This window comes from Martes martes (assembly GCF_963455335.1).
Source record: "Martes martes genome assembly, chromosome: 8".
Taxonomy (NCBI): domain Eukaryota; kingdom Metazoa; phylum Chordata; class Mammalia; order Carnivora; family Mustelidae; genus Martes; species Martes martes.
The window spans coordinates 36,108,464-36,124,468 of NC_137895.1; the positions used below are offsets into that span (position 1 = coordinate 36,108,464).

Genomic DNA, 16,005 nt, shown 5'->3' on the forward strand with positions numbered 1-16,005 from the left:
GAGATCATTCCCTGCATATTTTCAGACCACAATGCTCTGAAGCTCGAACTCAATCACAAGAGGAAATTTGGAAAGAACGCAAATACATGGAGACTAAACAGCATCCTTCTAAAAAATGAATGGGTCAACCAGGAAATTAAAGAAGAATTGAAAAAATTCATGGAAACAAATGATAATGAAAACACAACAGTTCAAAATCTGTGGGACACAACAAAGGCAGTCCTGAGAGGAAAATATATAGCAGTGCAAGCCTTTCTCAAGAAACAAGAAAGGTCTCAAATACACAACCTAACCCTACACCTAAAGGAGCTGGAGAGAGAACAACAAAGAAAGCCTAAACCCAGCAGGAGAAGAGAAATCATAAAGATCAGAGCAGAAATCAATGAAATAGAAACTAAAAAAACAATAGAACAAATCAACAAAACTAGGAGCTGGTTCTTTGAAAGAATTAATAAGATTGATAAGCCCCTGGCCAGACTTATCAAAAAGAAAAGAGAAAGGACGCAAATAAATAAAATCATGAATGAAAGAGGAGAGATCACAACCAACACCAAAGAAATACAAACAATTATAAGAACATACTACGAGCAACTCTATGGCAACAAATTTGACAACCTGGAAGAAATGGATACATTTCTAGAGATGTATAAACTACCACAACTGAACCCGGAAGAAATAGATAACCTGAACAGACCCATAACCAGTAAGGAGATTGAAACAGTCATCAAAAATCTCCAAACAAACAAAAGTCCAGGACCAGACGGCTTCCCAGGGGAATTCTACCAAACATTTAAAGAAGAATTAATTCCTATTCTCCTGAAACTGTTCCAAAAAATAGAAATGGAAGGAAAACTTCCAAACTCATTCTATGAGGCCAGCATCACCTTGATCCCAAAACCAGACAAGGATCCCACCAAAAAAGAGAATTACAGACCAATATCCTTGATGAACACAGATGCAAAAATTCTCACCAAAATACTGGCCAATAGGATCCAACAGTACATTAAAAGGATTATTCACCACGACCAAGTGGGATTTATTCCAGGGCTGCAAGGTTGGTTCAACATCCGCAAATCCATCAATGTGATACAATACATTAATAAAAGAAAGAGTAAGAACCATATGATACTCTCAATAGATGCTGAAAAAGCGTTTGACAAAGTGCAGCATCCCTTCCTGATTAAAACTCTTCAAAGTGTAGGGATAGAAGGCACATACCTCAATATTATCAAAGCCATCTATGAAAAACCCACCGCAAATATCATTCTCAATGGAGAAAAACTGAAAGCTTTTCCGCTAAGGTCAGGAACACGGCAGGGATGTCCGTTATCACCACTGCTGTTCAATATAGTACTAGAAGTCCTAGCCTCAGCAATCAGACAACAAAAAGAAATTAAAGGCATCCAAATCGGCAAAGAAGAAGTCAAACTATCACTCTTTGCAGATGATATGATACTATATGTGGAAAACCCAAAAGGCTCCACTCCAAAACTGCTAGAACTTATACAGGAATTCAGTAAAGTGTCAGGATATAAAGTCAATGCACAGAAATCAGTCGCATTTCTTTACACTAACAACAAGACAGAAGAAAGAGAAATTGAGGAGTCAGTCCCATTTACAATCGTACCCAAAACCATAAGATACCTAGGAATAAATCTAACCAAAGAGGCAAAGAATCTATACTCAGAAAACTATAAAGTACTCATGAAAGAAATTGAGGAAGACACAAAGAAATGGAAAAATATTCCATGCTCATGGATTGGAAGAACAAATATTGTGAAAATGTCTATTCTACCTAAAGCAATCTACACATTTAATGCAATCCCTATCAAAATCCCATCCATTTTTTTTAAAGAAATAGAACAAATAATCCTAAAATTTATATGGAACCAGAAAAGACCTCGAATAGCCAAAGGAATATTGAAAAAGAAAGCCAAAGTCGGTGGTATCACAATTCCAGACTTCAAGCTCTATTACAAAGCTGTCATCATCAAGACAGTATGGTACTGGCACAAAAACAGACATATAGACCAATGGAACAGAATAGAGAGCCCAGAAATAGACCCTCAACTCTATGGTCAACTAATCTTCGACAAAGCAGGAAAGAATATCCAATGGAAAAAAGACAGCCTCTTCAACAAATGGTGCTGGGAAAATTGGACAGCCACATGCAGAAAAATGAAATTGGACTATTTCCTTACACCACACACGAAAATAGACTCAAAGTGGATGAAGGACCTCAATGTGCGAAAGGAATCTATCAAAATCCTTGAGGACAATGCAGGCAGCAACCTCTTTGACCTCCACCGCAGCAACTTCTTCCTAGGAACATCGCCAAAGGCAACAGAAGCAAGGGCAAAAATGAACTATTGGGATTTCATCAAGATCAAAAGCTTTTGCACAGCAAAGGAAACAGTTAACAAAACCAAAAGACAACTGACAGAATGGGAGAAGATATTTGCAAACGACATATCAGATAAAGGGCTCGTATCCAAAATCTATAAAGAGCTTATCAAACTCAATACCCAAAGAACAAATAATCCAGTCAAGAAATGGGAAGAGGACATGAACAGACATTTCTGCAAGGAAGACATCCAGATGGCCAACAGACACATGAAAAAATGCTCCACATCACTCGGCATCAGGGAAATACAAATCAAAACCACAATGAGATACCACCTCACACCAGTCAGAATGGCTAAAATTAACAAGTCAAGAAATGACAGATGCTGGCGAGGATGCGGAGAGAGGGGAACCCTCCTACACTGTTGGTGGGAATGTAAGCTGGTGCAACCACTCTGGAAAACAGTGTGGAGGTTCCTCAAAAAACTGAAAATAGAGCTACCCTATGACCCAGCAATTGCACTCCTGGGTATATATCCTAAAGATACAAACGTGGTGCTCCGAAGGGGCACGTGCACCCGAATGTTTATAGCAGCAATGTCCACAATAGCCAAACTGTGGAAAGCGCCTAGATGTCCATCAACAGATGAATGGATAAAGAAGATGTGGTATATATACACAATGGAATACTATGCAGCCATCAAAAGACATGAAATCTTGCCATTTGCGACGACGTGGATGGAACTAGAGGGTATCATGCTTAGCGAAATAAGTCAATCGGAGAAATATAACTATCATATGATCTCTTTGATATGAGGAAGTGGAGATGCAAGGTGGGGGGGTTTGGGGGGAGGTAGGAAAAGAAAAAATGAAAAGATGGGATTGGGAGGGAGACAAACCATAAAAGACTCAATCTCAAGAAACAGACTGAGGGTTGCGGGGGGGAAGGGGGACGGGAGAGGGTGGTGGGGAAATGGACATTGGGGAGGGTATGGGCTATGATGAGTGCTGTGAAATGTGTAAACCAGACGATTCACAGACCTGTACCCCTGGGGATAAAAATACATTATATGTTTATTAAAATAAAAAAATTAAAAAAAAAAAAAAAAAAAAAAGTCCCCTGTGATTTCCTATACATAAATCCACCTTCACAAAGTTTGGGGCAAACCTACATCTGTTGCTCAAAGTGTCTCAAATATGTTTTAAAGTACAGTTGAAACAGAGATTTCAAAAGAGATACTGTGAGAACATTATGTATAGCTTGGTGCAAATAAATTTGAAACTGGTTAAATTGAACACAATCCAGGGGGGAAAAATTTACTGAAATTGATCCAAAAGTAAATCATAATGTTCCCAAAATCATGAAAGAAATTAAATCAATAGAAAAAAATTAAGACCAGCAAGGTTTGCAGGTAAATTCTACCAATTATAGAAAAAAGAGGTAACTCTGATTTTATATAAAATCCTTCAGGAAACACAAAAGAGGTATACTCCCAAACTACGTCTGAAAGGTTAATTGATTTTGAAACCAGAATATGATACCATAAGATCAGAACTGCCAATCTCACTCAGGAATGTGGGTAAAAACAAATTTAGAAAAATATAAAAATGATAATACATTATAAGCAATTCCTGGGTTTACTCCAGGAATGCAAAGTAGGTTGATTAGGAAATCTACTAATATAAACCATCAAATTAACCGATTGAGTGGGGGAAAATCTGTATCACTATCAATATTAATTCCTGAAAACAAATCTTAAACTAGAATCAAGATGAAAACTCTACAAATAAAAGCATCTACAGAAAAACCTGTAAAATGCACATAATTAATGGTGAAATATTAAAAACATTCTTTTCAAGGCAAGAATGGGGTAAAAAAATCTGCTGTCTTCACTGCTGTTTTAACATTGTAGCAGAGGTTCTAGAACAAAATAAAACCAAGTACTTATAAGAAACAAAACTGAAATAAGGAGAGTTATCAGGGAAGGTCTTCAAAGATACTGGTATAATTTTTTCCTCAGCTGCAAAATGTCTATTTGTTTCAGTGGTATTCTCTAAATGGTACAAATATGATGTGTATATATACATTTCTCCTGATATACTTTATATATATAATAAAAGAAAAACAAAAAATGTTAAGCATTTTAAGAATCAAACCCAAAATATAATATGGAAATCAGAATAATTTAACGTCATACTTGTTTTAATCATATGCAAATTTTAATTCCTTTGAAACAGAACCACCGGTAAATACATTCAATCTAAGACAATGCTAATTTTAGGTTTGAGGGTTTTCGAAATCCCATAAAGATTCAAAAGTTTTGTTATGGATAATTGTAAAGACAGGGTAAGCAGTAAGTCACCTGCTTCATGTTGTGGTCCAATATTTTTTCCCCAAACAACTGTATTTGTAGTCATTAGAGCTGGAACAAAAGAAAAGATTTATATGCCACTCCATTCGCAGAGTCAAGGAAACCTGATGCTTTTGAACTTCTGGGAGTATTCCATACCAACTGAAAAGCGACCATAGTTGATTTCTTTAAACTCAAATGTTTAAAGAGGGCCCCTAATTGAACAGTTTAACATACTTATTTTTTTAAAATACTTGAGTCTAGTTGAGCTAATGAAACATTTTCATTTTATTCTCATCAGCCCCATTATTTTATATTTTATTTTTCTAATCAGAAGAGAAGAGATGAACTGAGATTAAGCAATACAGAATTTCTCTTTACCCCATGGAGGGCTGATTCAACTCTGTAGGATTTTTCTTCCCAACAGCCTCGACTGGTGTCTTTAGCTACCTCACTCCAACCATATCTCTCTGATTTAAAAAAAAAAAAAAAAAAAAAGTCCATATTTTACAACTTTTTAACCTAGGCCAGCCAGTCTTAGTTAAATGCCACACTGGTTGCCCTTCCTGACTTTACTGCCAAATTCTATTTTTTATAAAAATTTGAATGCTTTTGAAAAATTGTCATCTTACTTCAGAAGCAACATAATGAGTTATCTAGGAAATACAATGAACTTTACTATACAATTTCATTGCTAGCTGCTTAAATGCTAGCAGCTCACCACTGCTGAAGACGCTCAACTAGACGTAAACAAAAACTCAGACCATAAAATCTACAACGAATTAGTCAAGTTTCACATGACTTGAAGGTTTGGATTTCACTTAAATTATGAGTTGTTTCCTACATAAAATGCTACTCCTTCAACATACTTGTTTCTTGAAATCTGAAACTATGTGAGGTTGAAACACAACTATCAGTTTTACACAAATCCGGATGAAAGAAAAATTGCCAAGCCTTGCATGGCTGCAACAACTACTTTCTCTGTTCTTTGTATCAAAATGGGCCATAACTGTCATTTGCAGAAGGAGGAAATGAACATAGAATGCTTGGGCAATCCCCTTTAGAGTTTCAAATATGTGCATTATTAAATATACATCTTTTGTATCATTTCACATATTTACATTAGAAACAGGCATTAAAATAAACTTTGTTGTTTAATAAGTTTTCCTTAGATTAACCCTGCTTAATTAAAAATCACAGTCATATGTTCTTAAAACAAAATGATAGTTAATAAACCAAGTACTCTAAAAAATGCTTTGATTTTTGAACTGTAACTTTAAAATTTTTAAATATCTTACGGCATACCAGATATGCCACCTATAGGCTATCATTCTTTTTTATGTTTATGTGCTCACTGATCTGTTTCTTTATAATCAGTTTGCTGGTCTGTGCTTATGACCTTAATTCATAAGGAAGTTGGCAAGTAGTTGGTTTTAGGGAAGATGGTGATGAGTTTGAGATACTGGCAAATCATCCAGGTGGAGAAGTTCCACACAGATATGAGGTCACGGGGGAAAATAACTTAGAAATTCAATAACATGTTTATTGACACACACAACCCCCACTCTATACCAGGAAGTGTTTTAGAATCTTAACAGAAAGGAAAATAAAGGGGCGCCGTGGTAGCTCAGTGGGTTAAAGCCTCTGCCTTCGGCTTGGGTCATGATCCCAGGGTCCTGGGATCGAGCCCCGCATCAGGCTCTCTGCTCAGCGGGGAGCCTGCCTCCCCCTCTCTCTCTGCCTGCCTCTCTGCCTACTTGTGATCTCTGTCAAATAAATAAATAAAATCTTTAAAAAAAAAAAAAAAGGAAAGGAAAGGCAATCTTTGGACAGAACCTTGAAGAATGAATCAATTTAGGAAGGAGGCAAACCTGTAGAAGAGAGAGCTATGGAAAATGAAAGATAATGAAAATTGTGAGGTGCTTTGAAAGCCAGAGTAGCAGAGATCAATGGTGCTCGGTTCTATAGGGAGCCAAAGATGTGGAGATTTAGAGAAAGCCAGAGGCCAGAAGAGTGATCATACATTTAACCACTTCTAATGAACTAAAAAATGCTTTTTTTTTTTTCAAGCAGATACTAATCAATATGGCTCACAAAATATGTTGTTTTAAACACACACACATACACTTTCAAATATTATGTGGCTTGCTCATTAAAGTAGTCATCAGAGAAAATTTCCTCTTTCCTAAGCACAAAAATGCAAAGAGTCATTGTGAAATCAGCAAACTACAGTAATCAACTATGTCTAGTATTTTCCTGACATTATCAACCACATAATGAGATAGGACTCGTGGTTTACATAGTCCAAATCAGCTATCATTTCTCCACTATCCAGATTTAAACCATAAATTAGCAGCACAGTCACTATGATAGGCTTTACCCATCATCATTTGCATCCAATCAGTTAATGACTGGCAGCTGTCTACAGGACCCATTACTGAAGGCAGCAGCTTTAATGTATAATGCTTCATGAGGCTTAAAATCATATTCTGGTAAAGCACATGGTAGACTGAAGTACTCCAGAATTTGCAGAGGCTTTCAAAGGAGGGGAGAAAAGAAAAAAAAAAAAAAAAAAAAAAAAACTAACTCAATGAAATAACTGTAATCTCAGACAACCTTACAAAGAACTGTCTTTAAAGGGTTTCTAATCTTTTGCTAGACTCAAATAACACAACAGACTAAGAAAAATTTACCTTAAGGAAGATTACCACCAGTTTCATAATTGCTAAGGAAGTAACCGTAGCCAGAATTATTATTAACATGTTACCAATAGAAAAAATGAGGAACATAGATGTTAAGAATTGTGCCTCGGATCAGAATGAAAGCACATGCACAGAAGGCAGCCACAGGACCCAAAACTACCCCCATCTCCAATTCTATCCCTCTTAATATGAAGTATCTCTCAGTTCCTGATATATCAACAGCTTAATATTTTACACTCTCATCTTCTTCATTGCATACACATCTTATCTCTAAACTGATTACAAGCTCTTTACAAAGACTGTGACTTTGACATTTATTTCTCAATGTATTTATTACTGCATGCCTTCTCTTAACAGGCAAGAAAAAACAGAAGCAGGGAAGCCAACTGAGAGGCTTTTAGTAATAATGGCATAAAAGATGACGGTGCCATGGGTCATAGTGGTAGTACTAGAGGTGGTAAAGAGTAGTCAAGTTCTGGACATATTTTTGAAGACTGAGTCAAGAGGCCTTGCTGATGAAATGGATGTCAGGTATTAAAGAAAAAGGGAAGGTTGATGGCTCCAAAGTAATGGTCAGAGCTGCTAAGAAAATGGAGTTGCCATCAACTGAGATGGTAAATAGAGGCTGTAAATACAGGAGGGGTGCAGGTGGTGGTGGTGGGGTTGAGGGGGCGGGGCAGGGTTCAGGAATTTAATTTTTGATGTTTCAGGGACTTAACAGTATTAGTCAGTCATATATTCATTTAACTAATAATACTTGCAGCATCTAAATACTATAGCACTCCTTAAGTATTAGGAAGGAGACATGAAAATATACCGGAAACCAAAGAAATGTTTAATAATTGTTTTACTGAGGGGCGCCTGGGTGGCTCAGTGGGTTAAAGCCTCTGCCTTCAGCTCAGGTCATGATCCCAGGGTCCTGGGATCGAGCCCCGCATCGGGCTCTCTGCTCAGCGGGGAGCCTGCTTCCTCCTCTCTCTGCCTGCCTCTCTGCCTACTTGTGATCTTTGTCAAATAAATAAATAAAAATTTAAAAATAAATAAATAAATAAAAATAATAATAATAATTGTTTTACTGAGTGGAAGAATGAAGAAAGAATCAAGCATTTTAGCTATGTCAGCAAAATAACGGAATCAAAGTCAGAATAATAACTGCCAAAAGCATCATAGCCAAATATATCTAGAAACTTATCTGGACAATATCTAGGAGTTTACAAAATGCTTTCTTATCTCTGCGGGGACAGATTCTGCTACTTATATTCTAGCATCTGAGTATCTGCCCTCTTTTTCAAGAGGAATAAAATGTGGCTGAGTACTTGGCTTCTCAGAATTAAGATAAAATTTCCCAGCCTTCTTTGCAGCTAGGTGTGGCCAAGAGTCTGTGAGCAAACATGGTGTGTGCAATTTCCGTGATATGCTCTTAAAGAGAATGGGTACACCCACCATTTGCTCTTTTTCTCTTTTCCTGTGAGCTGAAGTGCTGATGTGATAATAAGCCATCTCAGACCATATGGACAGGGTGACACTATCAAGATGGCAAGGGAACAAAAGAAAAGGAGCCAGATCCTGAAAACCCATGGCGCCATCTTATCAGCTCTGGGCTACACATACTTAGATTGTTACATGAAAGAATAAAGCTTCTATCTTATTTAAGTCACCATTATGGGGGGGAAGGGGGCTTTGTTATAGTAGCTTAATCTGAAACTTCACCAATAAATTAAATAAATGCTCAGAACCACCTTGTGAGGAAATTAACATGCTGGATTTTTTTTCCTTAAAATTCTTTACAATGTATCTGTTTTAAATAGCAGGAAAGTAAACTAGCAACATAGCCTTGCTTTACATACTTTCATCTACCAGTGAAGAAAAACCAACTGAAAGGCATTCTGTGAGAAATGATTGCAACATTTTTACAGCAAGATTGGGGTTCATGAATTCACTAACCTGTGGATCAGTCACTACCTACAAAAGCCACATGATAAAGATCTTTTATACAAGAACTGAGGAATTCTTTGCTATGCACTAGCTCAATTTTAATGTTTCTACTCCCATTAAAATCTCTGCAATCTATTCAACGTCACAAGTACCAACCATCAGTTCCTTAGCTTAAAGAAATAAGTAGCTGCTCGCTGAACTCTTAATTGGTAACTGGAGAAAGATACCAGAGTTGCTTTTAGGGTATCTAGATCTTCATACATATACCCCAATATCCATCAGCAGGTCACTCCATTCATTTGGAACAGTTTTACACTTCCCATATTTGAATACCAGTGCACAGTTGTGTTGGAAAAAGTAGAAGCAGCCCAGTTCAAATGCTGTGTGAACAACCACAATGTAAAAGATAAATTATTAAAAAAAGAAAAAGAAAAGGCTTATGAAGAACAGGACTAGCTGGCACTATTTACTGTGATATATTTCTGCACTTAAAAGGTGCACTAGCTTTCACTTAATTGCTCCCTGGCTTCTATCATCATTTTACTGTCTAAACCAGAGAAATCACCTTAACAGCTTCTGCCTGTTCATTTAAGCTTTAAGGGAGACTTTCATTCTGGCTATAGATTCTGTGATTTGCTAAAGTAGTTTTCTAAATCAAAACCAGTAATGAAATACATGATCAATCTTACTGCAGAGTGAAGTGCATTTCCCTACGTGACTAAAGAACTCTTACATAAGAAGCTGGATGGGTAACATCCAGCTTACCAGGGCTCTGCAAAGCCGAGGGTGACTCACACTTGTATGCGCACACACTGACACCTAGAGACACGATTCCAAGATTCAGAGGTAGCGTCACCTCCAAATCTTTTTAAAGATGTCAGTGTAAGTCTTACGGTATTTCCTCAGGCGATGCTTGGAAAACAGCAAAGCTAAAATATCCTCAAGTGGGATAGCCTGACTTTTAATTACATGATGAAAGAGATGACGTGTGTGCCTGTACTTAAAAGACAGAAACCAAGCATTTTTCTAAATTCTTAGGACAGTCAATGCTTTTGCACAACTTCCAAATTCCTCTAGACAAATGTAGTCTGGAACATCAGAATATACTTCCCTGATTCAAATACGGAATTCTGGGCACATCTCTAAATTGGTTGTACCGCTCAGCTCTTAAAAAATGAAATGAAAGAAAGATACGGGGAGTGCAGAAAAAGACGCCTTCCTCCTGAATACTGCGTTTTAAGGCAAGAAGTAAGGATATAAAATGGCACAATGAGTAAACTGTCCAGGCAAAAGTATAAAATAAAATATTACCTTTAGCTGGGTTTACTTTTATCCCTGACCTATACAGCATTTCCTCATTCTGCCAGTCTCCATTCCTGATCGCAGTCTTGAGTCCATAGAAAACAATTAACGTAGCTGTGGCATAAAAAATCAAGCTCTTGAGAAACCGCTTTTGGACCTTGACATAAAGGGCTCTGGCACCCACTGTAATGAGGAGGCAGAAGCCCATACTAGGAATATACAATACTCGCTCTGCAATTACAAAGCCGACATAGAAAAACAGGTTCGTGGCAGGAACAAAGGGTATTATTAGCAAAGATAAAGAAAGAACAACAATGTTCTCTGTAGAAGGAAGTTGTGTTCTCTGTGATGCATGATTTTTAATGCCATTTTCTACTTTGGATGCAAAGCTGGGCTTAATCTCTGAGTTCCGGTACTCCACATCTGAATGGCAGCTATGTCCATTTGCATTCTGCTTGCCATTTGTTACAAATTTCCCATTGCATTCTCTTTCCACGCTTGGGCTCTTCAAGCCATAGTAGGCAAGGAGGAGGAGTCCAATATAGAAGGCCACAGTGTGTAGGTTTCTCCAATCACAAACCGTTTTGAGCAGAGGCACAGCATCCATTGACCAATCAAAACTGAGTGTGTCTGGGCATAGCAACAGCCAGAGGTTCTTGGTTGGCAAGTAGAAGAAAGTGAGCGTTCGAGCCAACAGGCTATCCGAATCTGCAGCTGGGTTGTCAGAGTTGGAAAAGCTTGGTGGTTTGTTTCCCATCCAGTACAAACGGGCACCCAAAAGGGAAGTCCCCCAGAAAGTTAACAAACTAATGCTGAGGAAAAGAGACAAGTTCTTCCTCTGAAACCAAAAGAGAAGGGAAAAAATTAAGATCATCATCAATACAGCCTGGGAACACTTCACTTAACATTTAGACATAAGAGACACTTTTTGAAGGGAACAGTTAAAACCACATAGGTCTTAAATACATGGCTTTATTTCTGTCTCCTTTTAAACGTGCTTAGGGAAAACTTAACCCGAAAACAAAAACAAAAACCATTGACTGTGGAAGCCTACTTTGTATATAACTTCTGATGGGCATTTTTTCTTCTGGTTCTAAAAGAGCAAGAAGGAAAGGTTTCAATCTTCTGACCTCTGTAAAATGGGCTGAATGTACTTCCCCCTCAGAACTGGTGTCAGGTTAAACTGAGACCACTGTATAAAGGTACTTAGCACTCTAAATGAGATAGAATAGACACCAAACAACTATCCTCTTTACTTTATGGTTTAAATTCTAGGAAAAACAAAATCAGGCATGCCCCCAAATATGGAGTATGACAGGATTCTGCTTGACTCAAAGTAACAGCATTTAGCTATGTCTATGCCAGTCCACATTTCATTGTCTCGAATTTTCTTGCAGAATTTATCAACCAGCCTTTCATCTGCTACCCCATGCTGTCAGTGACATCAGTGACATCGAACATTTAACAACACTCCTCGTGAATCACAAATTTTCCACACTGATGACAACTTTTTAAAAATAAAATGACTTTGATAACATGGTTTCTTATTTTAAGAGAGAGACAAAAAATTATGAGAGGAAGGCCAAAGGGCATTCCTGTTAATGAGAATTTTCTGGCAAACTCTTTCAACCTGAGTGACCTCAAACAATCTTAAGTCCTAAAGAGGCAAGTGGAAGGGGAAGGGATGGATACTACATCCTAACTTTAATGATTCCTTGGTAATGTGATCTTTGACTGTACATATTGACATTGTAAAGAATTATACATTAGTGACACTCAAAGTGGTGCTTGGAACCTCAAGGATATGCCAAATATTTAGTTTAGAAAAAAAAAAAAACACAGATGGCAACACAAGCACAAATACATAAATGGGACTCTTATCAAACTAATAAAAAAATTCCATACAGCAAAGGAAATCATCAATACAATGAAAAGGCAATCTGCTGAATGAGATTTGCAAATTAAATGTTTGATAAGGGATTAATACCCAAAATACAATTTAAAAAACTCATACAACTCAAAAGAAAAAATAATAATTTGATTAAAAGTGGACATAGGATCTGAAGAGCCATTTTTCCAGGGAAGACACAGAAACAGGTACATGAAAAGGTGCTTAACATCACTGATCATCAGGGAAAGGCAAACCCAAACCACACTGAGGTATCCGCTCACACTTATTAGTATACCTAGAATCAAAAAAGATAAGAAATAACAAGTGTTGGCGGGGATGTGGAGAAAAGGGAAATCTCATGCACTGTTGGTGGGAAGGTAAACTGGTGCAGCTACTACGGAGAACAGTGTGGAGTTGCCTCAAAAATAGAATGACCCTATGATCCAGCAGTTCCATTTCTGGATCATAACTGCAAATAAACAAAGTCACTATCTCAAAAAAAATCTGTACCCCTACTTTTATTGCAGCATTTCTTATTTATAATAGCCAAGGCATAGTATTAAGGATAAAGAATATGTGCTATACATTTTTGATAGAATGTTATTTGCCTACACCAAAAAAAGAAGGAAATCTTGCCATTTACAACAATGTGGATGGACCCCCAAGGCTAGGATGTTATGTGGAATAAGCCAACTGGAGAAAGACAAACACTGTATGATCTCACTTGTAGGTGGGATCTTAAAAAACATAAACCCCGAACTCCTACATAAAGAAAACAGATGGGTGGTTGCCAGAGACAGGGATGGGAGAGTTGTCAAAATGGGTGAAGAGGTGAAGATGGCCAAGGTACAAACTTCGAGTTGTAAGTCCTGGGAATGTCATATACATCATGTCGACTGTAGCTAACAATACTCTATTACATATTTGAAAGTTGCTAAGAGATTATATCTTAAAAGTTGTTATCACAAGAAAAAATAAAATTTATTTGTGTGTCATGGATGTCAACTACACTTACTGTGGTGATCATCTCACATATCTACATATACCAAATCATCATGTTGCACCTGAAACTAATAAATGCTAAATGTCAATTAGTTCTCCATTTTAAAAAGTCCAAAGAGCAATATTATCTTGAGCATGTACAATTTCTATTAAAACAGTTTCTATGTATTGTATATAATTGCTACTGGATGCTCTTTGACTCTTCATTCACCCCACCGTTCATTGCTGGAAGCCATAGAACTGGTCATGGACCATCCACTCCATCTCTACTGTTAACCTAATGATCTGAGCAAGGTCTGTAATTTTAAAAAAATATTAATATATGCTAATGATTCCACCTTAACCTTCCTTTATCTCCACAATCATTTATTCAATTGCCTATTGGACATATTTGCTTAGGTATCTCAAATTCAAAGTACCCAACACAAAGCTTGATTTCATACCCCCCGACACTAAACACTTCCTCCTTTAGTCATCACCACTACCAAAGATGGTAAAACTATATAACCAGTTTCTTCTTCCCAGCCCCCTCCCCTTCCTCTCCATTCTATCTATTACCAACTCCTCTCACTTCCTCTTCAAAATATATGCCAAATTTGTCCATTTCTCACCATCTCTTCTGTCACCACTTGAATCCAAAATGCCCACACTTGGATTATCACAATAGTCTCCTCCTAACTGGTGACCCAGCCCTTTTAAACACAAATCGCATTATTCCCAATTTTCAAAATCATTAATGGGATCTTACTCTAAGACCTTGGAAGTTATCACCTCTACAGAGAAGATTCTAATTCATAGAGGGGTGTATATGTGTGTGTGTGTGTGTATATGTGTGCATGTGTGCGATATGTGTGATATGTCTTTTATATTCATTATATTCAAATATATGTGATATGTCTTAAATTTCAAAATTATTTTGAAAAATATTTTAAATATTTAGGGGCACCCGGTTGGCTCAGTGGGTTAAAGCCTCTGCCTTCAGCTCGGGTCATGATCCCAGGGTCCTGGGATCAAGCCCTGCATCGGGCTCTCTGCTCAGTGGGGAGCCTGCTTCCTCCTCTCTCTCTGCCTGCTTCTCTGCCTACTTGTGATCCCTGACTGTCAAATAAATAAATAAATTCTTTAAAAAAAATTTTTTAAATATTTAAAGATGGGATATGTCTGGGTATAAAAGAAATGAAGTAAAGAAGAGGAGGTTAGAAATTTAAAATTCAAAATAAGTAAATTGAGAAACAGCAAACAGATGGAAAATATGACAATTTTAAGAGATAGGATTGTTAATATCAGATCACGGTAATGCTAAGTTTACAGAATTAACTGCTTGAGTGTTTTAAAACATCTGCGGCTGTCTTTTACTCAAAAGTATTTCACATAATGCTGCATGGAATTTTTAGTGGTAGGGGAGTAATATGTTTAGTCATCACTAATTTCTCATTTTCAGGTCTTCTCTGGAAGAATAAAATGGTTCAGAATCCATATTATCTAAAAATACCTTTTGCAAGCCATTCCTTTGCTCTTCTGAAATTCTACCCATCAAAAATCCTAAAATTCATTGATTTTAGGAAAAAACCCCACAAAACACAAAACTGCACATTAGGAGTTGTAATAACTGGATGGACCAATCACATAACTAAGTATGCTTTGATTACATTAGAGAGAAACATGTCATTTGGCAAAGATAAATGAAATACGATACCATGGATGACAAAGACTGATCTTGAAAAAACAGCTCAACGTTAAGATGTGTACCAAAAGTCCACTTTGCCACTAAGTGTAACTAAGTATACAAAGTATACCTGAGACCATTCTATTCCCATGTCTTCTGGTGCGAGTGAGGAGAGAGAAGGGACAGGCAATACAGAAAACTCTCATCAGTCAAGAAGAAAAAGCAAAGGAGTAAGAGAACCACACAGGGACAGGAACTGTAATCAGGATTCTTTGCTAGCCATGAAACTCCAGAAGAAGTTAGCCTTAATCATTGCATAACTCTACTTTATTCTTAAAATAGAAATGTCATAAGGCAAAAAACAAAACAAAACAAAACAAAACAAAAAAAAAGAAATGTCATAAGGCAAAACTACCTTATTAATTTTTAATAAAGGCATCTTTAGCAATGTATTAAATTTTAATAAATTATCAAAATGAAGCATTAAGAGTGAAGATGTGATCAAAATGATTTTCATTTTTATCATACTCCAAGAATATTTAAATTCAGTAAACTTCAAAATAAAGATTAATGAAAACTATTCAGTGATAAAATAAAAGAAGTCTAAAGGCTGAGCAAATGATAAAAATGAAAAAGAATAATCAAATGCTGTCATTAATTTACAAACACTTTATATTTTAAAATATTTCCACATACAGCTCCCATTTAAACAACTGATGAACAACTAAGATCAAGAGACACTGAGGTTCTGAACTGAGACGCTCTTATACACTCATTCTAACTTAATGGTAAGGTCTATACGGGCTAAATAAA

General features: G+C 36.8%; 1 protein-coding gene across 2 annotated transcripts in view; it reads right to left on the reverse strand.

Moving 5' to 3' along the window:
• Positions 1–16,005, reverse strand: part of TMTC2 (transmembrane O-mannosyltransferase targeting cadherins 2) — a gene marked incomplete at its 5' end in the record, with an annotated part of 430,973 nt that overhangs the window by 218,225 nt on the left and 196,743 nt on the right. For both annotated transcript variants that reach the window (XM_080811368.1, XM_080811367.1), the window contains one exon: positions 10,643–11,471. In XM_080811368.1, coding sequence (XP_080667494.1) covers positions 10,643–11,471 — 829 coding nt within the window. The remainder of the gene's footprint in view (positions 1–10,642; positions 11,472–16,005) is intronic.